The following is a 24253-nucleotide window of genomic DNA, read 5'->3' on the forward strand; positions in this document are numbered from 1 at the left end:
AAAATAATGTTTCATTAACTGAGAACTTTGAAGATTTCACTTACGTCAAGAGAGCCTTCATTTATAACAATTAGTCCCATGTTCTTTCTCAAAAGTTTACAAGAGTGACCTGTTAGAAAAGATTTTGTTTTTAAAAACTGATTTCACAAAATCCCTTATAATATAACAAGGTATTTTTTTCCCTGTAAGAGAATTACAAACAGAATTAAAAATAATATTTCCCTAGCTAAAATAAATGTTAAAAAAAATAATTCTACTGCATTTTACATAAGTACATACAGGTACTAAGCTAGAACAGCTAGAATTTAATTTCCCTTGCTGCAACTTGCAACTGCTCTGCCTTACTCAGAGGCGCTTTAAAGAGAGTTACAGAAAACAACAAACAGATCTTCCTGAGCCTTGTAAATTTTTAGAATGTAACTTGCATTTTCTTGAAAATTTGCATATATGCACCTTTTCATTATTTTCTTTTATTCTTTGATTCATTGAACAGGATGCATTTTCTGTGCTAATGATGTAGGCTGCCGAGTCAAAAATATGTATCACCATTCTTAATAAAGGGGAAATATTGGTATTATATGTATTACCTCAAACCTGAAGGTACTAAGGAAAATAAACTTAGATCAACTGCATCGTGTGCATATCAAGAGTTCTTTAAAATTAGAAATAATAATATCCAATAGAAAGCATATATACGACTAAAGCAAGGCTTTATTTTGGACATGTATCTACACTGCAGCACCAAGTGCTGATGTGGTCGCATGCCAAGAATATTAAATGTTAAAAACAGCTTTCATGTATAGCTATTTAAAGATACAGATTTATCATTGTTGAAATCAGTCATTTTTTACCATCCTTCATAATAAAAGGAAAGAATAAAAAGAAACCTTTCTTAAAACTTTATAGTACTTCAGTTCACCTTTCTTGGAAAGAAGGGAAAATAGAGAAGGGAAACTAAGATTACTTACATTCTCTTAATATTATTCCCTCTCACTGTTTGAAGTCAATATATTCTTTTTAATTCATTTCATATGCTATAAAAAAGTACAATTTCCTAATTTTTTGCCTCCTCTCTAATGTAACTTTTTCTTGCTCTTAGTATTTTAACAGAGGCAGAATCCACCATTCCCAATCCTCCCCCTACCACTGACAAAAAAATAAGTTCATATTCAAATTCTGGAGTGACATATAATATTATTTTTACAAGACAACTTCCCACTCTGAAAGAAATTTTACTGCACCAACTGCTAGTATTTTTAAACCCATAACAAAGACATCAAATAAATACAAATATAATACCAATATTAATGGCAGTCTCTTGTTTGTCCCCAGTAAGTATCCAGATTTTTATGTCTGCTTTCATGAGTGTCTCTATGGTTTCAGGCACTTTGTCTTGTAGTTTATCTTCAATTGCTGTTGCTCCGAGCAGCTGAAGATTCTGTGAACATAAAATATTTCACACATACAGGTTTTTTTTTTTCTGATTTAAATTCAATTTCAATGTTCCATTTATTTTATTTAACTCTCTGTATTTACAACAAGATTAATGCACTCTAAACTCATTAATCAGATTTGGTATCAACAAATAAAGAACTTCCACTTTATTCCATGAGCTTTAACTTAGATATCTGTGTGGCTTGACAAAACTGCACAGCATGATCGCTTGAACTTTAACCAATTATTCTCTCAGTAGCTCAGTAGCTTTTTCAGCAACAGCTGCCTTTTCCTGAGGAGTACCTCTCTGATTTCAAGGCTTCAGGAGTGCTAATACTACACCTTCTCTCTTTTAATGATTTCTCTTCACTTTGTGGAAAAATCTAAAACACCTGTAAATTTATCTTAGTATTTTTCTGTTTGATTTTAGCTTCCTATGGAGCAAATCTATACAGTTTTTGTGAATGCAGCCATTTTTATATTTCCTATTTCTATACCTTTAAAACTAGCTAAATGTTAAAGACACCATTATACATCTAATAGTGTGCAATCCTGCTAGCATGGCCTGCATACTACGTCCTGAGGAAGAACCTGTGCAGCTTATACACAAATTTGTAAAGGCAGCAGGGCTGTTGTGGCATTAAAAAGCAATATAGTTTCAAGACTGTTTTGTCACATCCGGATAAACTGCTCAGCATTGTTTATTAGTGACTGAAGCTATATACCCTCTCCTGTCTTTTTCATGAATTAAACACCACAGATTCGCGAGGCTCTGAATTTTAAGCAGTTTCATCAATGTATCTCTCTTATACTTTCCTAGGAAGAAAATCCAAAAATAACCCCCCAAAATTTAAGTATCAAAACTTCAAGCATTATTGGTCTCATGCACTCCTTTTTCTTATAAATTTAATAGTCATGGGACCTTTTTTTGTTGAGGCAGGGAAGTCTTAACCTCATGTTTGGCTACTCCAGAAGCAGTGTTGCCAGAAGCTTAAGGCTCTGCTCCTGTGACGCTGTTTCTGGATAAAAGCTTGATTTATGGGCCTTCAGTAAAACACAGGCTGACAAAGTGGAACAAGTCCAACAGAGGGACACAAAAATGTCTTAGGGCCCAGAGCACACCATATTAAGAGCACCTGAAGAAGTAGGATGAGTTTTAACATGGGAAAAGGGAGGGATTCCTTCTGCTATCTGAAGCTTGCAGAGCAGCCATCCTTCTCCAGAATGTATACTGCACAGTGAAACAGCAAGAGGCATCAGTCACATTCTGCAGCAACAAAAATTTTAATTCCGAAGAAGGAAAAAGAGTTGAGTTGAACATCAAGAAAAATTGCCTGCTGCAGCTGGGAAAACTCCCTCCTTGTGGATACTCTAAACTTCATCAAAGTGTTGGGCAAGCAAAACTAGCCCTGCTTTAAACAGGGATTTGTGTCCATATGACTTCCGGAAGTCCCTTCCAATTTTGACTACTCCATTGTTCCAAGATCATTATATAATGAAGCAGATGTTGTTTATCTGTTAGTTTTTTACACACTAGAAGAACTCTGTAAAAAAGCTTTCCAGTAGTTCAACCCATAAATGACACTTTCCAGCAAAGTAGCTACTTGCAGCAAAAACTTTGTCAGATTAATTGTTCCTTCATTTTCATTATTTAAACTGCAAGGACTACCTGACACAACTGTCAGTATATTGCTAGATTTCCTTTTTCTATCTAAGCGTTATTCCTCAACAGTGATTCACTTTTCATGGTATAGAAAATAAAGACAATAATTAAAAACCCACTTTTCTGCTCATCCCTTTGCTCACCCCATCCTCCCCCCAACCAACCCAAACCCCAGAAAGATAAAACAAGCTGCACACACTTTTTCAATTAGTTCATAGCTCTCCTCAAGTTTGAGTACTCTGTTTTGTATAGCTGTAGAAGCACGGTGGTAGACATCCAACCATTCTTGATAATCACTTTCTGAAATCTCAGCCACAGCAAAACACAGAGTTCTTAAGCCTAGAGAGAAAGCAGATAATGATTCAGTATTTGTTAGTCCCTTCCCTGATATGCCTGCAATGAGTACCCTTTGAAAGCTGAAATTATTCTGTATTTTATGTATGCTTATGCCTGATTTCAAATTACTGCTGCACATCTTGAAGAACTTTTTAACTATACATAAAGTAAAAATGAACTATAAATAGAAATTTATTCAACAGAGTAACAGTTTCAAAGAAGCTGCACTTCATACAGGTGATGTATTTCACTGGAAAAAAAATAGTAAATTTTTATGCAAGATTTGCCTTAAACTGTGAAAAGATATAAAGAAATCCCAACACTTGCTGAACAAGTATGTACATTGAAACAGTTAAAATGTAAAATTGAATCGTATTTTGAGAAAAAGATTTATATTCTTAAAAGTTGCTATGGTGGAAAGAAGTGAAGTTAAAATATATCAGCACAATGTTACAACTGCCCTCTTCACCCCTCCTCAATATTCTTAGAGAATTCTAGTTTGAAATTTATCATTTAGAAGCCAACTTTGAATCCCCTCATTTAACTTTCCCATCTCACAGATTGTTTTAGCTTTCCAAATTCTTAAAATAAAATCATTATGTACCATTTGGCAATTTTACTTCCAACCTTTGAGCTGGTTGATATTATTAACAGATTTTTTCCTTCAGCAAAAATCTGAATTAAGCACTACAGCAAAAACTGGAGACAGCATGATTTTAAGAAATATCTATTTTTTGACAAGACACATTTTACACTCAATTTAAGTAGCTAGGTGTGAATTTTCTAACAGCTCATTTTCACATATTACCAGATTTCTAGAGAATGAAGTTGACATAATTCTTTATATACTAGCCACTGTTTGCAGGCCAGTAGGTTTAGAAGGATTAATGTAGTTACCCTTTGGTCACTTGCCTACTCTGCTCTAGGAGACAAATAGCACCACAATCAGAGATGGTTAAATGTAACCTTTATTTGGTCACAGGTTTCTGGGGCATACAGCTCAGCACCAGTGGCAATTTTGAAATTATAAGAGGTTGGGCATGAAATAACACATCTTAGATGTAAGAGCAATTTAGTATCTTCAGGATAAAAACCATGTGTAATGTGGGTATTCTGGCAATTAAACATCATTAGGAACACAGTGTCCCACCATCTAGTCTTAGAAGAATAAACTCAAGGCTGACAACTCAACTGATTTTTTTCCTCTGCATAATAAGGATATGCTTACAAGGTAAAAAGCAATGAATACAGGTAAAAGGGAAGAAAAGAATCTATGTCTGACTAACAGTGATACTATTTCCACAATGCTTTCAACATATTTTCTGCAGACAATAAAATGAAGAAAAGAAATCCAAGTGTATGGAATGTCAGCAAATAGTTTTTTCAAGGTATTTGCTTTCTCTTTTTAAATCACTGCCTAATTATATATTTTTAAAAATTTTTAATATGCTTCTTTTCACTGTGATTTAAAAGAATCTTCCAAATAAAATGTGGAAAACAAAATATCATTAAGCCTGGTTGTTAACAGACTGGAACAACACAGGAAAATTACAGATGATTTTTCTATTTATCCAAGCAGGCATTAACACTCCAGCTTAATAAACGCTTACATATAAATGCCAGCCATGCTAACCACTTCATTTTTGAACAACACACCAAAAGCAAGCAGCAAATGCCAAGGACATACTGTCCTGCCACATGAAAGGATACTCATGAGAAACTTTGCAACATAGTTGGCTGCAATTTAAATCTGAAGTAAAAATAAATACCAATTTTAAAATCAATTCCAGAGATATGTGATTTTTTTTTTAAAGATTGAATTTTATGTTTTTTAGAAAGTTAGAAATTCACTCTTCTGAACAGTTAATCTTTTAATCTGTTTAAAAGAAAGATACAAAAAAAATCGGAACAAACTTATTAATCCTATTGTATGTACAGTGGTTCTAAAGACAGATGAAATTTTTCACTTTTTATGTTGATTTATTTAGTGCAACCTGACTGCTAAGAAGTTGTACTACTAATCTAAAAGATCTAATGAGAAAGAACTAAAAGATCTAATGAGAATGGTAATTAAGAACTGGGTTGAAATTTTCACATCAATTCACACAGAAGACAGTGATCTAATTTGGTCTTTTCTATAACCAAATATATACCTTATAGCCCAAACTAACGTCACACCTAAGTAACTTTTTCTTGACTAATTCTGGTTAAGCCTTTCTAGAACCACAAGTGTGCATCTAAGGCTTTGGGCTATACCACCAGTCAAATTTTTTCGGGTGTAGTTCTGCATTCAACTTTATTGCAAAATTGATTCTAACTTTATTACTTTAAGATTCTTTAAGACTAACCAAATGCTTCCTGCAGAGATCTTGATATGAAAAACTAACAAAAGAAACAGATCTGTGACTTGTTTCTGCTGTCACTGACAGAACCAAGAGACTGAAGCTGCTTAATACACTAGCCAAAACTCTAAATTCCAGGATAAACCAGAAGACAAAAACTAGAGAAGTCTTATGCATGGCAAAAAAATGACCTTTCATGATAACAAGAATATCTGGCCAGAGACCAGTTAGTAAAACATAAGCATTGCTTTTTAGTTTTCTTCCCAGTGCAAGTTTATTTTTAAGACACGTTAAAGATAATTTTAATGTTCTAGTAGCAGTGTATTAGAAAAATAAAGAGGGAGAAACTCTGCAGTTCAGATTCCCATAACTCTTATAATTCTGCTTCCAACTCCTCTCTACCAACTCATTGATAAATTGTTACACTATGATACTGCACAGTACAACACTATAATCCTCCTGAGATACTAAGGGGCTATGGCATGGAACATCTAGGAGCTGTGCAGAAATGTTTCTACAGTCTGCTTTTCTCATCACATCTGTACTGTGAAATCCAATATAATTAAATAACTAACTGGCTGCTTGTATCAATCATCTTAATTTCACAGTCTTTTAAATTTTACTTACTATTCCTACTTCACAAGCCCTCACAGAGAGGTTTCCCACTGGCAACTGTTTTGTAAAAGCGATTATTAAAACTGGACACCAAAACAAACCATATGGACGCTGGCAATCCCCCTTATTGGGACTGGTGACAGAAACAATACAGCCAAAAGCTACCTTAAAAGCACTACACTAATAATTTCCAACCATCTTTACTTTGGCTACTTCTTCCTGTGTGCCCATCCCTACAGCATCACTGGGTATGGGACATGAAAGCAACCATGGGAAATGAGATCTTCACAGAAACAATGTGCTATGTGTTTGCTCTCTGGAAAAATATGTTTTGGTTAAAAGATTCTACTGTATACTCTGTGGATGTGTGGGTTGTTTTTTAGGTGTTTTTTAAGCATTAAGTTATTACTGAAATTTCTTAGGAAGAGGAAGACTTTTCTTAAGGAGACATTGCTAAAACATAATTTTAAAACATAACATGAGTAAAACACTACAGCAAGACAAAATTTAAAAAATGGAAAGTTGAGCAGCAACTGAATTCCATATTTATTTTTATATTGAATAATATCACCCACCTTCTGTAGCAAACTGCTCTAGATGTTTTAAGGTGATTTCTTTGTATTTTGAACTTTCAGCAAGACGGTCATAAATTACAGTATCCTACAAAACAAATAAATATAGCTCAGAACACTTTAACAGAAAAAATATTTCTGTTTTGGGTAGACAATACAAATAATGTAGCAAAATGGCTGAAAAATAGAACTGTATTATTTAAGAATCAAAAATTAATAGACATAATCTTATTTCACAAGGTAAAGAAGGACTTCTTAATCTTCAGATTTTCTAAATTTACAAATTCTGCTATAATGCAATCTTTTTCTTCTACATTTTGGATATTATTTCCCCTTATGTTGAAAAGTGCCATAATGCTGTCCACCTCTTTTAATATTATGCCCACAAAGCAAAATTAGTGCTTCATAACTGCTATTCTCAGATTTTTTGTAGCCAGCTTGATGCATGGAATATTAACGACAGGTTTGTTTTTTTTTTACTAGAGATGACAAAAAATGGACATTTATATTCAACAAACTTCCTTTCCATAAACCATTCTGGAATTGGATTTCATCTCCTTCCCCCTGAAACTTGACTTGACATACAGACTGAGAACTAATGAGCAGCTCTGCCATTCCCATATGCATTATGATAAGAATACCTTCTCACAGGTCCTGCTTTTGGGAAAATTTCCTTCTGCGTAATATCAGTGGCTGGTTAACACTCCCACCTAGTTAGTTATGCTAGATTACTATCTCTATCCAGTGATCTGTGCCCAGCTACTCCAGCAAGTAATTGATACATATATGATCATTTTCTTGGGAGTACAGAAGGAAGCAATTATTAGGAAACATAAAGAACAAAGTACAAAGCCCAGTACAAAGAATAGGATGAACAGGTCTGTCATACCTTCATAGGCAGTTAGTAAAAAACCACATTAACCAGTTCATCACATTGAACTGCTACATAGCAAAACAATGTAAATTGAAAGAGGTACATCAACATACCTTCCCCCATATTTTCAATGTTTTGACTGCAGTTACTACAATCTTTTGCTTTCGTATTTTTATTGGTAGCATGTATTCTTTGTTACAGTGAAAAAAGAATAAAACTCACAGCTCCTTTGCAGTAGAGTCTTAACTTCCCTGCTGGTGTGCGAACTATCACTGACATTCTCTTCCTAGTGCTGAAAGAGAAATAAATTCTCTATATAAGGTGGCTCATAAATATAAGCATTTACCAATATTTTACCTGATATCAATATATATAATAATTCAGTAGCAATATATATCTTATATTACACACAGAATAAAAATAATATCAATATATCAATATCAATATATATCAATAATATCAATATATATCTTATATTACACACAGAATAAAAAGTCAGTGCTATCTATTCTGAATTATGTTCTCAGCTGTCTGGGATGGAAAACAGTTTCAGTGTCTACCAATTAAAATGAATGCTATTTTTCTGTGCATACTTCTGTAGGCCTTTTTCCCATTAAAATGGTATTCAGAATTTTCACCTTCATCTAAATACTGTATGACAAAAAAGCACCTTAAAGCACAAAGCACTTGTCATCAGTATCATGAAGAGGTAGTGTATTATGGACTATTTCAGTTTTTTCTTCCTTCCCAGCCAGTCAGAGTCGCTCATACACTGTACTGCGCTGCAGTCCTGTTACTGTTATCCCAGAGTTTTGTTTATTACACAAAGTTTTCAGTATGCTAAGAGCTGGAAAGGGGCTGAACTAATTTTAACTACTCTCTGGCTCTTAGTTGTTAATAAAATCCAAGTTATTTTTTCTTTTTGTCCTTATAACTGAGGTAGAAATTGGAAGAAAACATGGAGAAGACTGTCATGGTCTGCTTTCTGTCTTCTTCCCTTTGAGGTTTGCCAACAAGCATTCTTTAGGTGCAAGATCATGTCCTGTCAAGATGTGTATTTATATCATAAGTCTTTCAAATTTCAACTTTATAAATAAATCTACAGAAACTATTCAGGGAACAAAACACTTCTCATAGGACAGTTCACAGTAAAACAGAGATGGAAATTAATGGTCCTTCCACAATTTTGGATCCTGTTGGAACTGGATCCCATTTATACGTCATCAAAGAGCATTACTGTATGAATGGTTCCTGAAGTTCAGACTCCCATGGAAAGAAAACATCCTGCAAATGGAATGTGGACATAGGTGAAGGAAAGAAATTTATAATTATAGGTGAAGTAATGGGCTGAAGAGTATCTTCAGGAAAACATTTTCTAATTCCACCTGGGTGTGCACTCTGCTTCAAGTAAAAATTTCTGAACAGCAATATTAAATGACATTGTTACTGTGAATACTGCCCAAAAGTGCATACAAAGCCATTAACTACTGCAACTTCTTTTCCATTTCACCTCTAAACCTCAGATAAGTAGAATTCCAAAAAGCTTTAGACAGTGTCCAGTTGTGAATCTACTTAGACACTGGAGAAATTAGGATCAGCTAAACTACAGTTAAACTGCCTAAAATAAAAGCAAGTCTCAGATCCACACTGATTCCAGCCAAGACTATCTAACTTCTGCTACTTGAATTCATTACACTTGCCTGAATGCTCAATTCAGAAATAGTGAAGGAATTACAGTAGGTTACGGGGTGTATAAAACAATAATTTGATCTATTTATCCTTGACAGATAAAAACTCAGCAGTTTTGTACTTGTCTTGCAATACCAGAAAAGTGCAACCTTGAAGTCTTGTATGGAGCTGCATATTATTCTACTGAAGATGTATAAAAGAATAACCAATGACTTTCTGCAGCATTCTGAAATTTTAGCTATACAGACAGATATTGAATCTTGACTGACATAAACTTTCTTAGTAAAACTACAATAAAGCTAATGACCAAGAGTTACTGTCAAGGACTTCTAACTTCTTAAAAACCTTTTTATGGCAGTGACAGTTTTATTTCCTTTTCCTGGTGAACTACAGTAAGCCACTAAATTTCACTACTACAAATAACTGTCATTGTGAGACCACTGATTTGTTCTGCTTGCTCTCTGTAGAAGCAATGTGAGCAGCCATAAAGATGACCTGGTTACAATGGGAAAAATACTGAACAGAAGATGTTTGCTGAAATAGTGACAGAGAAAATGCCTGCAAGTCTAGAAATTTGAGACATCTTGAGATACCATCAATATGCACAAAACTGAAACTAGAACTTTTTGTCTGGAAAATGGAGAAAATATCATAAGAAATTAGGAATTGACAAAAATCTGGAAAAATAAAAATTGGACTTGGAGAAAAGAACACACCATCATCTACTGGTGGTTCCAAGTGAAATACAGAAATTAGCAGCATTTACTGATTGCCTAATGGTTGTGTCCTGCATTTCCTTATGTCTGTGCCACAAACAAATGACTTATGTGTACCCAACACGGAGCCTCCCTAAGAGCCAGACCCAAGAAAATCATCCTCATCCTCATCCCCAAGCACACCCTCAAGGGTGTGTTTGTATACATTCTTTGCTAACAGTAATTTTTAATAATCTGCAATTAAAAAAAGAAAACAGTAGGTAAAAAAGCCCCCATATCCTTGTGTCCTATGAAATCCTGCAAACCCACTGTTGTGAACTCTTTGTACCTACAGGCTGGGCAACCCCTTGGGCTGTTACTAAGAGGCAGAATAGGTGGTATTTCCCAAGGAGTTGCAGTGGAATTATAGACAGAAGCATCTTAAAGAGACGGAAATACTTCCCTCAGTCACAAGATTTGCCAAGCAGCTCTTGGTAGGTCCAGTTACTCTACAACCTGACTTGACTTAGGATTAAACAACCACAGAAAACAAACACTGCTACAGAGGTTTTGGTGCCTCTTCTGTCAGCCACTCACTCTCTTTTACTTTTAGAAATATCGTGTCTTCAGTCACAAAATCAGTGTATTCCGGAGCTCTCTGAATGGATGAGAGGAGGTAAGGCCCCAGATGCTCTAGGATGCCTTCTGTCTGCCCAGTAGAACAGCTAAAACAATGTGGATTACTCATGAAACCAATCACACAGGAGAGACTAATCAAGGTATGAATTACAGGTAAATACTGTAAATAAAGGTAAATACTTCTCTTTTCACAGGCACAACTGTAATCACTGAAAAAAGAGAATATCAGAAGTGACAAGTCTACCAAATATTCCTACAAATTTTACTTCTGTAACATGCTTCTCTGTAAGACTGTCCTATCAAATCTTGATGCTGTTGCACTCTACTTGCAGAAGAGTGTTAATCTAGCCTGTACTGGGAAGTGACAAGGAATTCACTGGCATTTTTTCTGGGTAAAACTTGGAACACCTGCAAACTCTTAACTCAACAGTTTATTCAAAACAGATTGCTTCTCTGAAGGTACATGCTCCTACCCATACAAATAGCATTTTGGAGCCAAAATTTCTCTTGCTGTGGAACACGGGTGACCTCTAGTGCTTCCAACAAGTCAATTCCAAGCACAGCTAAATACTGCAGAATAAGAACAAAAACATCTATAAAAACTGAATACTTAACAAAATTCTGGGATCAGTATCCATCAAAAAACTTACACCTCCAAAGGCTGAGATGTAAAAGCAATTCTCCCACCTCCATAAAGTATCACTGTTTAAATTACAATTTTATACTTACGCAGACATTTAAAAAAATCTATGAAATCAAGACAAAGATCAAAACCAGAAACAAAGTAGCAATCCTTCACTGCTACTCCAGAAATACAGTATGAACTTTCACAGAAGTCAAATTAACAGCAATGCACTTTGCACTACGTACTTGCTAACTTACAAGAACAATAAAATGCAAGCAATGCCTGCAAAAAAAATGAAATCATGACATAAATCTAAAAAATTCACGTATGTCATCTGCAATATATAAAGAAAAACATGAATTGCAAACAGACATTAAAATACATTCAAAACTAATAAAATTATTTTCTGTTGAGTCTTTCATTGTTCCATATTATTATTGCTATTACTGTAACTATAGGCAACTACTCATTTCACACAACTTATACATCTTTAGTCTGTCTCTCATGCATTGGATTGTTTTACTTTTTCTCTTTTTTAATTTTGTTTTGTTTTCTTTTATTTTTAGCTAAGCTTAAGGGAAATATAATACGACAGGAAGGAAAACAACAATCACTTTCCACAGGCACAATTATGAGTAATCATTTTCAGAAAAAATGGAACTTCCTCTACATGCAAATCTCTTCCTTATCCTGTGCCAAAGTAAGCAACAGGGCTACACAAACATTTAGAACACAGACAGCATACAATACAAACAGCTCTACATAGGAATTGAAACTGCATCTATATTTCTTATGGGTACATTTATAACTCCAAGAACTTTAACATAAAATTTTCACTGAAAGCAAAAGATGTGATAAATTCAAATCCCAAGTAAACCAACTGGTCTACTACTGTAGTGATGCTGCTCAGAAGGCAATGAGTCTAGAGTATTTAAACAAGCCATAATTATACAAGTGTATTTAAGGTCAAATGCAAAATTTAATTTATCAATCATGATAAATACACTTACTTTTAAATAAATCATATAGTGTCAGGGCTTTCAGAAATACGTTTAGAAGTTTGAGTACCTTCCTATATTATTTTTCACAGATTTTTTTTAAAGTTTTGAGATCAAAGGTTTTTTTAATCTCTGAGCAAAGGCAAAAGTGAAAAGTATTAGACAGCAAGACAAAATAACAACAAGACAACAAGAAAAAATAGACAACAAGAAAAAATAAGCCTCCAAAAATGTTTTATAATAAACCAAGCAGTGTAATCTTAATCATGTACTCTGCTCTCTCTATAGTGTGTTTACATATTACACAGATACAAGCTACACAACCTGCTTACTTTACCTGTAAAAATATAAAAAATGCAAGTATTTTTAACCATGAGAGAAGTGTCTAAGTATTTTCACAAAAAGACACCAAGTACAAATTTACCTTGTAAATTCCAGGACATTTAGCAGTTCATATCTCTCTTCCTGTCCCAACTGAAGAACAAAAAAAAAAACAAACCAGAAGAATTAAAAAAAAAAAAGATCTCAAGCAAAAGAACCAAAATCAACCAAACAACATGTCAATAAAAATGTATCATAATGCAATTATTCAGATTATTTAAACTAAAGCATAAGCAAATACAGTAAATTATAATGTTATTCTAGCTTACTTACAGACTCAATGATTACTGAGTCAGGTGTCCTTCCAGTGAATACAAAACGGAGATTCCTGGCTGCTCTGACCAATGCTCCTTCATCTGCAGCAAGTCCAATAGTTATTTTACAAATGTACCAGAAAACTGTTAATCATGATTTAATCAACACAGTCCAGGCTTTTCTACTTTCCTCTTCCTTTTTCCTTTATGGATTTTAAGATTAAATGTGGTGCTGGAGAGAACTCTTAGTTTCTCCTGTGAAAACTGATGAAATGAGTTAACAGTTCAGAGAAAATGAGCCCTGAAAGCAACACACCTCTCAGATCAATAATGAGAGCACCCTCTTCAAAGCACCTGGTTTAGCACCTTCCCCAGGTCACTGGACAATGTACAATGCTTTTTGTTTAAGTTCTGGTTTGGAAGAGAAGAATGGTGAATCATCCCTGTAAATAACAGGCAACTTCAACGTCTACATTCAGGAAACCAGCCACCACATCTCCAGCAGTCATCAGATGTCTCCAAGTGGCTCAGGATGTCAGAAAGGAGTTTGCTTGCAATTCCCAGTAAAACACTGCCATGGCCTAGTTTATTTATGGCACTGCCTCTGCCCTTGTCACTCAGCTGTTGAAGGACAGGATTCAGAGAGGTAGCCACCTAGAAGCTGAGGAGCCAAGGAAGAACCTCTACACTTGAAGTGATTTTTCCCATCATAAATTGTAACATATTAGCCCAGCAGAGCTGAGCATATTTTAATCATTCTGCCTTGCTTCATCATTTCTTGAATTCAAAAATTGTGTGTGAACCACAATAGGCTTGAAACAGACCTTTTGCACAATAATCTCTTCTCAGTCCTTAACAGAACATATCACAACTTCTATCCTATTAAAAAACTTTTTGTTTTGATTACACAGTTTCCGTTTTAAATCAGTATCATGGTTACCAAGTACAGAATAGGCTTATAGAATAAGCAAGGACATCAATTTTTTGTCCTGATTTGATTTTTATTTATTTCTGAGCACTTCCTTTAGAACTCCACAGCAATCTGACAACATCTTAGCAGTGCTTTATGGTTTCCGATTCTTTGCCCCTACATAATCCACGTGACATTCAAATGTATTTTCTAACAAAAATTTAAGAAGTCTAAATGCTTTTTTAAAAAACTGATTTTAGCTGATACCAATTATTTTTGAGGGATAAGTTTTTTTTTTTTTTTAAAATTTTGGAAGATTCTTCAAAAACAATAAACTGAATAAAATTTGCTTGTTGAATTGATAGAAATAGGTTCGCTGAGTTATTTGAGTCTCACCTGGAGATGCTGCTTGATATATAATTTTATCACCTTCTCTTTCTGGAACTGCTGTATGACACACTGCCATCATTGTCAAGAACTCACATATGATAGGTGCAGTTGGCTAAGAAAAAAAAGAGATCAGAGTGTGATCAATCATTTAAGCAATAAACAACCAAAATGTAATAATAGATATAGACAAATAATAGCCTACAAAACAAAAAATTAATGAAAGGCACCTCTTTTCTTAAAAAACTATCTGTAAACTAATTTCAGCATGCAGGATAACTTCTTTCTGCTGTACTTACATACTGGTTATATAAATAGAATTTAGTGGCATTTGCTATCATAACAATCAAAATTAGATAGCCAGAAACATGGAACAGTTCAAATAATCATTTTTTAGGGAAGGTATGAATGATGTATTGAAAGAATTTTACTTCATTCACAGAAATCTCTTTGGATGTTGTCTTTTTTACTAAAAAAACAGTCTCTTTTACTTTTGTCTAGTACTGTATTTGACAACACTTTTTGAGAATGTTTAGAAAGAGGTAGCAAACAAAAATCACGTGGAAAATGTTGCAAGATCAGACTGATTTTAAAGATTAATATATCAGGCACTTCAAAGTGTAAAAAGTGGAAAGTATTTACAATTATTTAGCCAAAAGAGCTGTAAAGAAACATATAAGTAGAATGGTTTATTGGACTTGACAAATACAGCTAAGAACCTTATTACTACAGCTGGCATTTGCAAAATGAATGAATTGACTGGTTTAAAAGAAACCCCAGCATTCCCTGTAAGTGAATTCCCTCAAAGCAGCTGCCATCTCAGCTGAGGGTTTCTTGTAGCATACTTACAGTATTTCAGTTTTGTATTTCAGACTAAGAATAACATTACAATTACTCTATAAAATACAATAATCTCTGAAAACCTAATTTAATTCTGTAGTGCAGAATCACTAATGGGAGCAGGTTCTTATTCTCTTCCACTGACAGCCCCCAGATCCTCTAAGATGTATGCACAAAGCTGAATTACAAATTCGTTTCCAAAGCACTTCAGAATACATTTAAAATACAGTGTTGAAACCTCTCTTTGAATGTGTACCTGAATTTTTAAGATGCATACCAACATATTTTTATAGCATGCTCATATTATATATACTTAATACTACATATCTACCAGAAAACTGAGGATTCAACAATTGCACACCAAGGACACCTCAACAACAGCAGTAATAGCTGATGCCTCTTTCCAACTATGTCATTCTCCCTGTTACTAGCACTGTAAATATAAATGGCCTGTGTAGGTAAGGTTAAGAGTCCCCTTTGTTTAGATACACTTGAGAATTGTTCTCAGATGTCTACCATTAAAGACTGCCCCATTGGTAAGAAAAACACTTCACTGTCTGTCAGTTAAACTGGAACTAGCCTCCTGCAAGGACAAAATTTAAGAAGAGAAAAGAGCAATTTACTTTAACTCTTCAAAAAGAGAACAAACAGTTAAACTGTTTAAAGTAGGTGTTGGTTATGGCTAGGTAAAAAAAATCTTTTGTACAAACAAAAAGCAGAAAGTGGTAATGATGGTACTGTTTCTTAATGTGATAATAAATAACTTGTTATTTTCCTGAGAAATATATTGTCTCTTTGGGGCAAATATAAGTCTCCAAAATGCCTCCCTCATTTCATAATCTGAAGATCAAACTTTATGGAAGCATGCACATAAACCCAATGCATACGGTTAACTCCTGATTCCTGCCCAAGCCCAGGTAAGTCATGTCAGGATGTAAATTAACTTGGCTTATCCTGAAAGCTTTAACGGATGTCATCACATCATCTGAACAGCAGGAGTACCAGTAAAACACCCAGAGAAAGAAGAACAAGAGACTACTTCAAAGTCGTAACATCTGAACCATAGCATCAAAACAAAAAAGGAGGGGAGAAAATAAAGGTTGGATCTAATTAACATATATCAGCAACAATTATGAAAGTATTCATGAGGTCATGCTGATTTTGTATAAATACACAATTTATTTGTTTTCTCTCAAAGGACATAATCTTTCAAATTATTTTGAATTTGGAAGCAATAGCTTCAAGGCACAAAATGATAATATAACATAACTTACATGGTTGTTTTGAAGATTCTCCAGTAATGATACGTCACTAAATGTTTTTTCTTCTCCATTTTGTGGGCCTTGCCTAGAAAAAATTGAGTAAAAAAGAGATCACTCTTAGCATGATTTTAACAGTTTATATACAAATAATCCAAACACAAGTTTTGGGTTATAGCTGCTACAATAAAGGCTGCAATCACGTATTGTGAGAAAAAGAATTGAAAAGGTACTTGTTTCACATTTCCAAAGTTTATTTAAGTTAAAGAAACCTTGGTTTATATAAATACACTTAAATCCACAAAAGTCTTTCTGCTGAATTCAGGTAATGAAGGATGAAGTAAAAATATATTCACAACACAAAACTGAGGCTTCTTGTCTTCTGATCTCTAGAATGAGATTATAGAAGGGACACAAAAAATATATATGCCCAAAGAGACCACAGTTCATCAAGAAATAAGCAGTTTTGGAATAGGTTTCTAAATGTCTGCAAAAAAGCAAGTCTGGTATCTGAAAGAGAAAAACAAATGAGTTCAGACACCAGAGATGTCTGCATGCAGAGGGTTTGCTTTCTATTGCTTATAATCAAAAAGGAACATAGGAAATTGAAAGACAACACAAAAAACCAGTGGTGAAGTATGGACTTAAGAGATGTAAGCAGGAGATGGTTCTGGAGAAATAAAGGCATACACTAACATCTCCCAAATTACACAAACAGTCTGGCCAAATGTGAGAGCTCAGATATGTAGATACTTCTAGGAAGTTTTGTTACTGCAGCTGACTACAGGTACAGTCTCATTACTACAGCTAAGTATTAAGACAATCTAGATGACTTTGAATTTGAGTAAAACAAAACAGTGCTGAAAAGTGAGTCTAGTTGAAGGAATTTTTTTTTCACTTACTTTGGGTCTTGATTTGGATTACATAATCTTACCAAAGAATAAATACATTTGGTGATTTAAATTGAAGAATAAGCAAAGGCAGCCAAAAGATTCTCTATTAAAACCGAAAGTCAACTGTTTTAGTCCTGCAGTAATGCAGAATGTCCTCTGTACTGCCATGCAGATTACTTTTTCTAACTTTCTAATTACACTGAAAAATGTGAAGCATTCTTCTTCAGCAAGACTTCTTTTTTGAATGCAAAGCAAATAGATCTTGAAGTGCCAAATACTAACACCTTCAGACACATTATATTTGTTTAGAGTCTAAGCTTTAAGCGTTGTTTGCTTAAAGCTTTCTGATATAAATTTTCCAGATTCTCAGTGCTAAAATAAAGAACAATATTTGCAGGGTAAGTTTTAACGAAGTGGAAAACAATTCTTTCTAAGACAAAAAAAAAAAAAAAAAGATACAAAAGATTTGGGATTTAGTATATTAGTCATGTTAGGGCTAGAAATGTTACTGGCACAAACAGATTTTATTAATTGCAATAGATTTACACACCAAGAAATTTCAAGTCTTTGCCTATAAGGTTTGGGTTGGGTTTTTTTAAACTACTGTTCAGATATGAGTTTATCCATTTCAGATGTTTTCATGAAGATATTTATGTGAATAAATATTTGTTCCAAATCAGTCCTTTTTCATTAATGGTTATAACCAAGCCTGCTTAATTTCATGTAAGCACTGCATTGTTTTAATCAAATTACTTGTATGCAGTTAAGCAAACTTATGCATCTTTAGGAAACATTTTCCTTCTACATCAAATGATATTCAGGCCAGGTAAGATTCTGGGGTATGCATGTGTACTACATTTTATGTGTTGCAGAAGGAATTTTTCTGGCTTTGTTTTTTTTTTAAATCTAAACAAAGAATTATTAATTCTAATTTAGTAAATCTTTTTTTTCCTTCAAATGTTTTCAACAAAAGATGACAACACATTTCAATTTTGTGTGACATTGTCTTGTTGTCACTTTCAAAAAATAAAAGAGTGATAATTTAAAGACTGAAAATGACATTTTTTTCTCTGATGTATCTGAGCTTACTTTGAATGGTATTGCAAATATTTAGTGTAAGAAAGTATGATGCAGAAGCACATGGGTTCATGTAGATGACAGCAGAAAGGAAGACAGGACTTTTCTTTCCTGAAGTCTCCATTCAGACATTAATGTTAATCCCAAGTGTTTTTGGGTGCTCTAATCTCAGTTCCAGTTAAGAACTATGTAGTGCTAATATTCTAAAATTATCTGGAGGAAGTAAAATAGCAACAATAATATTACATATTTTTCACTCTCAAATATGGATTTTTTTTCCTAAACATATTATTATGATTATTACTAACATATTACTGACTACCAGTAGAAAAGTATGATTAAAGTTACCATAGTACCAGATATATAATAAAAGACAAAACTTTCTCTCCAGTAAGTAATTTTGAATTGCACCAGGACTGTCAGTATAATGACTGCACTATATTTCAGGGACCCACTTAGAGATTCTATTCCAGAGTGTGCAACCTAATGCCATAGAATCTGGCTGGCATAACTTTGTGTAAGATGCTCAGTCTGCATGAATTCAATGCTGAATTAATTTCTGAGCAGTGAACCATCTCACATGTAACTCCATATCTAAATATATTGCTCAGTATTTTTAAACCTGAATCTTCAAGAAACAGCAGAAGCTAAATGATTTTTAGAGCTTACCAATCATCTGAAGGAACACTATAATCCTCAGGCTCAGGGCAATGGCTGCACAAGAAGCAAGGGAAAAACAGAACAGGGAGAGGAGAAAGAATCACAAGTGCTAAAAAACTGGATCACGTGTTAAAAAAGTAGTTAGTTAATAAAACAAATTACCAAAAAACCCTGCTTTGCAACTATTTTGCTAGTGCCTAGACTCAATGATAATTGTAAAAATATGGTCTTTATATTGAGACTTCATAAACTGTAAAAAAACAAGTTTTTGGAAGTCTCCTTTAGGCTGGCTTTTGTTTTTAACAACATTAAACAGGGTAAATGATGGCAAAACCATGCATACTGAAGTTGCCTTACAGCAGAAAGCCTGTGGTATTTTAACTTTATTTTTGTTCCTCTTTGCAAAAAAACCCAAAAACATGACAGAAGTGATCCTGTCTTATATCTTATAAGTAACATTCTATAGTCACAAAAAGCTGACCGAGTTGTAGATATTTTCAGGTTTAAGTTTATTTTAACTACAGTATTAATGCATGAGTACATATGGACAGGCAGAGGCACACAGATGAAGAAATATATAAAAATACCTACCCATATGCAATTCCTGCTACTGTACACTTCTTAAATTGCATGACATTGCATGTCAGGGTACCCGTTTTGTCAGAAAATATGTATTTGACCTAAATGAATGATAAAATCCATTATACATCAACATTCAGCAGTTAGTGACATATCTAGTACAATTCATGACTACCAACATATGAAATATTTTTACCTGTTCTGCAATTTTCACAGTTTATAGGAAAAAATCCAACAACAAAATCAATACATAAACATGGCAGATACACAGCCTTCATACCCATTTCCAAAGAAATCAATCAACTGAGATGTCAGGAAACTTAAGCTTTCTGCAGTGCACCGTGCTGTAATTAACCATCCCTCACTCGACACATTGCTGAAGTGCAAGAAACTTGTGAAGACCAACGAATTTGCCAGTAAAACATTAAACTTTGGGAGAAAGCAATATGCTAAGAAACGTATCTATATGCATTTCTAAACTGATCTTTTGACATAGAAATATCCTCTTAAAACCAAAATGTTAGTAAAAGCACAACAGTTCAGAAATGCCAAATTATAGGAAAAGGAGAAGTACATTCCTTTATACCTACTCTACATCTTCAATTCCCCTGGCATTATAAACCCTTCTGTTCCAGAAACTACTAGGTAAAGCATTTTAAAATTCAAAGCTGAAGTACATGAACCTGTGATATTTTTAAGTTTTGTTTAAACCTAATCGTATAAAAAAAGTTAATATATGAAGAAATGAGGTCGTCTGTGATGAACCAAAATTTCTGTGAGTCACAGGTAAACTGCAATTCATTAAAATTTACTTCTAAATAAGAAAAAATCCAAGGATTCTCAATTAGGAATTAACTACATTATAGCTGGGACTAATAAAGCTAAGTATTAGTAAAAATGTTTCTGAGGAACTATGCCTTAGTCAAATCAGCAGTAAGAAGGAATCTTTCTGTGTCAGGTTTATGCTGCAAATTGCATAATTTTTTTTTTTGTGCGTGGCACAACGGGAAAGTGGGAATTGCACCTAAAAAAAGTCAACCTTTTTTTCCCAACATCAAAGTTTCACCTTTCATAAAACCTGAAGATCTCTTGGGGGAAACCTCTTCATTATGTGCAACCCTCATGTACTTCAAAGAAGAAACCTGCTCTTTTTAGTAGAGTCCTTTGGTCTCCTTACAAAAATCTGCCCAAATTAAGAATCTGTTGAAAAATGAAAAGTGGAGATCCCAAGAAGCCTGACTAGCTCTTGATGGTGAAGGAGAATTTGATGAGAATCCTAAGAAATGAAGACAGAAACTACTGAAGTCAAAAGGAAAGAATGTGTCTAGGAAAGTGAATAACCAACTAGCTGCAGAGATAGAAAAAACAGATTGTGTAAAACGAAACAGAAGGAAAGGTAAGTTTCAACACAGGCTCTTCACCACTAGAGGAGCTTGTACTCCCCTTCAAAGCCCAGAAAAGAACAAACATTTCTGCATATACATGTTAAACCCAGTGGGCAAAGGCTCTGTACTCCTCTATGTAGACCAGTCATAGAACATGCTAAACTTCAAGCAGTTTTTCCAAAAGGCACATCTTATGTATTACTCCCTAGGACTGCTTTATTATATGGCTAAAACTAAGCTATTATTTATTGGATTTGGAAAGCTAGAGACAACTTTTACATGCTCATGCAATAAAGTAAATAATTAGTTATGAGAACTTCTAGGTTAGGAAATGCAAGAACATGCATAGTTGTGTTCATAATACAATTCAATTAAATGAGCATGTAATTTATTTTCCACAGCAAGAGTTGCTCACCACCAGTGTACCAGAAAGTTCAGCATGTTTTTAAAGCCAGACTGCAAAAACAATTGACTGGAAGAGCAAATACCATGTGTAGTTCTTCTAGAAGCACACCCGCCGCCCCAGGCACACTTGTACTAAGTCATACTTGCTAATTATGAACAACATATAACAAGTGATGTCTTGTGAAAAGTCAAACTGATTTTACAGTATTAAAAGAGAACTCCAAAGCACAAAGAATTAAGCCCAAATTTCCAGGGTTTAACTCAGCCCCCATTCCATTCATGGCTTTCAGCTTTAGTGGCAAGAAAAGAGGACATGTATAGAACTGATTCAACCCTAAGACACTCGTTGTCACTTCTGAGGAATGCAGAGCATGTGACAAAAAAATGACATCCTGAAGACGTGCATTATCTTAAATGTATATATGGAGACTAAATTTTGTGCTACAGACAGCCTTAATGCTCAAAATTGCTTTGATTTTGTAATTTTATTGATACACTTCAATCTTCTGTGATTACCACAAGCACATTGATACAGAGATTGTTCATGTAATGCTGGTTTTAATTCACTGACACTGCAAAGTATTTTTAAAAATATCTGACAAAACAAAGAGAATAGAAATAAGCAAATACTAAGGCAAGAGTATATTTTTTTTAAAATAAACCCTCATATGAATAATTTCATTACAGAGTTAGAATCAATAATTCTTTTATCTACCTGTCCAAGTTCTTCATTGAGATTGGAGGTACGAGCCATCGCAGCAGTGTCCGTAGGTTCATAGTGCATATCTATGTCCTAGAGATAAAAAAAGCACATATATTTAAAAATCAGTCTTCCAGAGCTTTTCACAAAAAGTCTAGCACATAAATAGAACAGTTAAGTGTAGAAGAAAAGACCACACATTAATAGATCTACCTAAGGTTGTTTCAACATGGGAAGCCACAGACACTATCAGATCACTTCCAAGAGTCCCCAGAAGAAGTAAGATTTTCTCATGGGTGATTTTGCTCAGATTATTTCTAGTGATCAGTATTATTGAAAAACTGTTTACCCACACATATAAAATGACATTAGCAACAAGCAGAAATGACTCATCGGGAGAAGTTAGTATTACCTACTTCTACTGTATGCACAACCAGTCATTTCTAAATAGCAAGATAAATATATGTCGAGATAAAAACATGAAGATAAATTTGAGATTACACAATAAATGTAAGATACAATTCACATGGTGTGAGTTCTTTTTCTCTTGCTTGTTAAATAAACATCAGAGTTTGTTTTTAAATACAGTCAAAGATTAAAACATTGTCAAATATGGTAACATAATGTCAAACATGGTAATGTAGATTGCAGATGACCAACTTCTCCATACAAATATAACCTACACACAAAGAGAAATATTACTTAAGATAAATGTCCAGAGTCCCAGATTAGGATAAATTAAAAGCAACTAATCCCTAATAATGAGAAACTGGGGCAGGAAGAGAAGTTAAAACTGCCTTTCTAATTTCTTGTCTAAACAGTGGCAATCTACACATTCAAGATGGGTCTTTGCTGAATATTTATTTTAAAATACAGAAAATTAAGAAAGAATTTCACTGCATTCTCCAACTTGTGAACAGTTTGTTTTACAGCACAAAAAAACCCTCAAGAAATCAAAACCAGCTGACTATTCACAAAAGTATTTAACTTTTAAAATAAAGCATATGCTTCACCTGCTACTTCACATGTATTCTTATCTGTATCTCCACAACATATCTCACACATACACATCTATTTCACACATTTGATCAAGGCATCAGATTAAAGTGTTCATAATGCTACGATAAATTTACTTTTGGAAAAAAATGGAAAAATGGAAGGCACGTTTACATGGCTTTAAGGAAAACAGCTCGCTCCCACTCAGAGTAAACCCTTCATTTTCCCCACTAATTCATTAAGAAAAAAAAAAATGAAAGTATGTCAAAATGATCTTTTTATATTTCATAAGGGATAATACTAGCAGACACTGCCTTTGTACAATGAACCGCACTCCATTAAACTAGGGTTGTGTGCAGAAAAAAAAAAAAAAAAGCAAAAACCAAAGTCTGGAAAGAAAATATGAAACTGGACAAAACTCCCCAGCACTGCAAAACACATTTTTCTGATCATTCTGAGCGAAACTGATACCTGAATACCAATAATGAGAAAGTAAAAAGCAGAAAAACACTGTCAAGAGACTGAAATGTTATTGTTCATGGCTTAAACATTGATGTGAAAAGCTGCATCACCAAAGCCCACCTTGAATGGGCCCCCTGAATTAAACCTTGGACTGTGAGTTAAGCTGCCTAAGAGAACCTGAGATAAGATAAAAGGACACTTTTGTTCCATCATCTCAGGTCTGGGAAGAAACAGATAAGGCTGGGGGAGCATCCAGGGAAGGGCTAAGCCCAGCAGCTGCCCTGAAAATCATCCCTCCCTAGCCTGGGGCTGGGGAGGCCACAGCTCCCAGTCTTATCTCCTGCTGCCAGGTTCGCACAGACTCCTTCCCCTCCAAGGGTGGAGGAGGAGGAGGGCCTTGGGTGTCATTGGGTGGTGCAACCTGTGGTCAGACGTAGTGAACACCCACCCTCCGTCCCGGCTCAGCTGTAAAACAACCCCCCACCACCCCAGGAAAGCCACATCCACAGGACATTCATGTGAGGGGCAAGCTTGGAGGTGTCACAATCACCAAAGACCCCCAAAGTGCTCCCCAGATTCATTC

At 34.4% G+C, this 24253-nt stretch overlaps 1 protein-coding gene across 8 annotated transcripts in view; it reads right to left on the bottom strand.

Moving 5' to 3' along the window:
• The window catches only part of ATP8A1 (ATPase phospholipid transporting 8A1), a 100415-nt gene that overhangs the window by 45827 nt on the left and 30335 nt on the right, over positions 1-24253 (bottom strand). For 7 of the 8 annotated variants that reach the window (XM_041463570.1, XM_041463316.1, XM_041463399.1 and 4 more), the window contains 12 exons: positions 22228-22305; positions 19735-19823; positions 19153-19197; positions 16529-16601; positions 14424-14529; positions 13137-13219; positions 12907-12956; positions 8059-8128; positions 6966-7050; positions 3297-3436; positions 1300-1438; positions 45-109 (listed from right to left, as the gene is read on the bottom strand). In XM_041463570.1, coding sequence (XP_041319504.1) covers positions 45-109; positions 1300-1438; positions 3297-3436; positions 6966-7050; positions 8059-8128; positions 12907-12956; positions 13137-13219; positions 14424-14529; positions 16529-16601; positions 19153-19197; positions 19735-19823; positions 22228-22305 — 1023 coding nt within the window. The remainder of the gene's footprint in view (positions 1-44; positions 110-1299; positions 1439-3296; positions 3437-6965; positions 7051-8058; positions 8129-12906; positions 12957-13136; positions 13220-14423; positions 14530-16528; positions 16602-19152; positions 19198-19734; positions 19824-22227; positions 22306-24253) is intronic. The other variant, XM_041463489.1, reaches the window with a different exon arrangement.

The sequence above is a fragment of the Pyrgilauda ruficollis genome, unplaced genomic scaffold (genome assembly GCF_017590135.1).
Source record: "Pyrgilauda ruficollis isolate IOZ18807 unplaced genomic scaffold, ASM1759013v1 scaffold1, whole genome shotgun sequence".
NCBI lineage: Eukaryota > Metazoa > Chordata > Aves > Passeriformes > Passeridae > Pyrgilauda > Pyrgilauda ruficollis.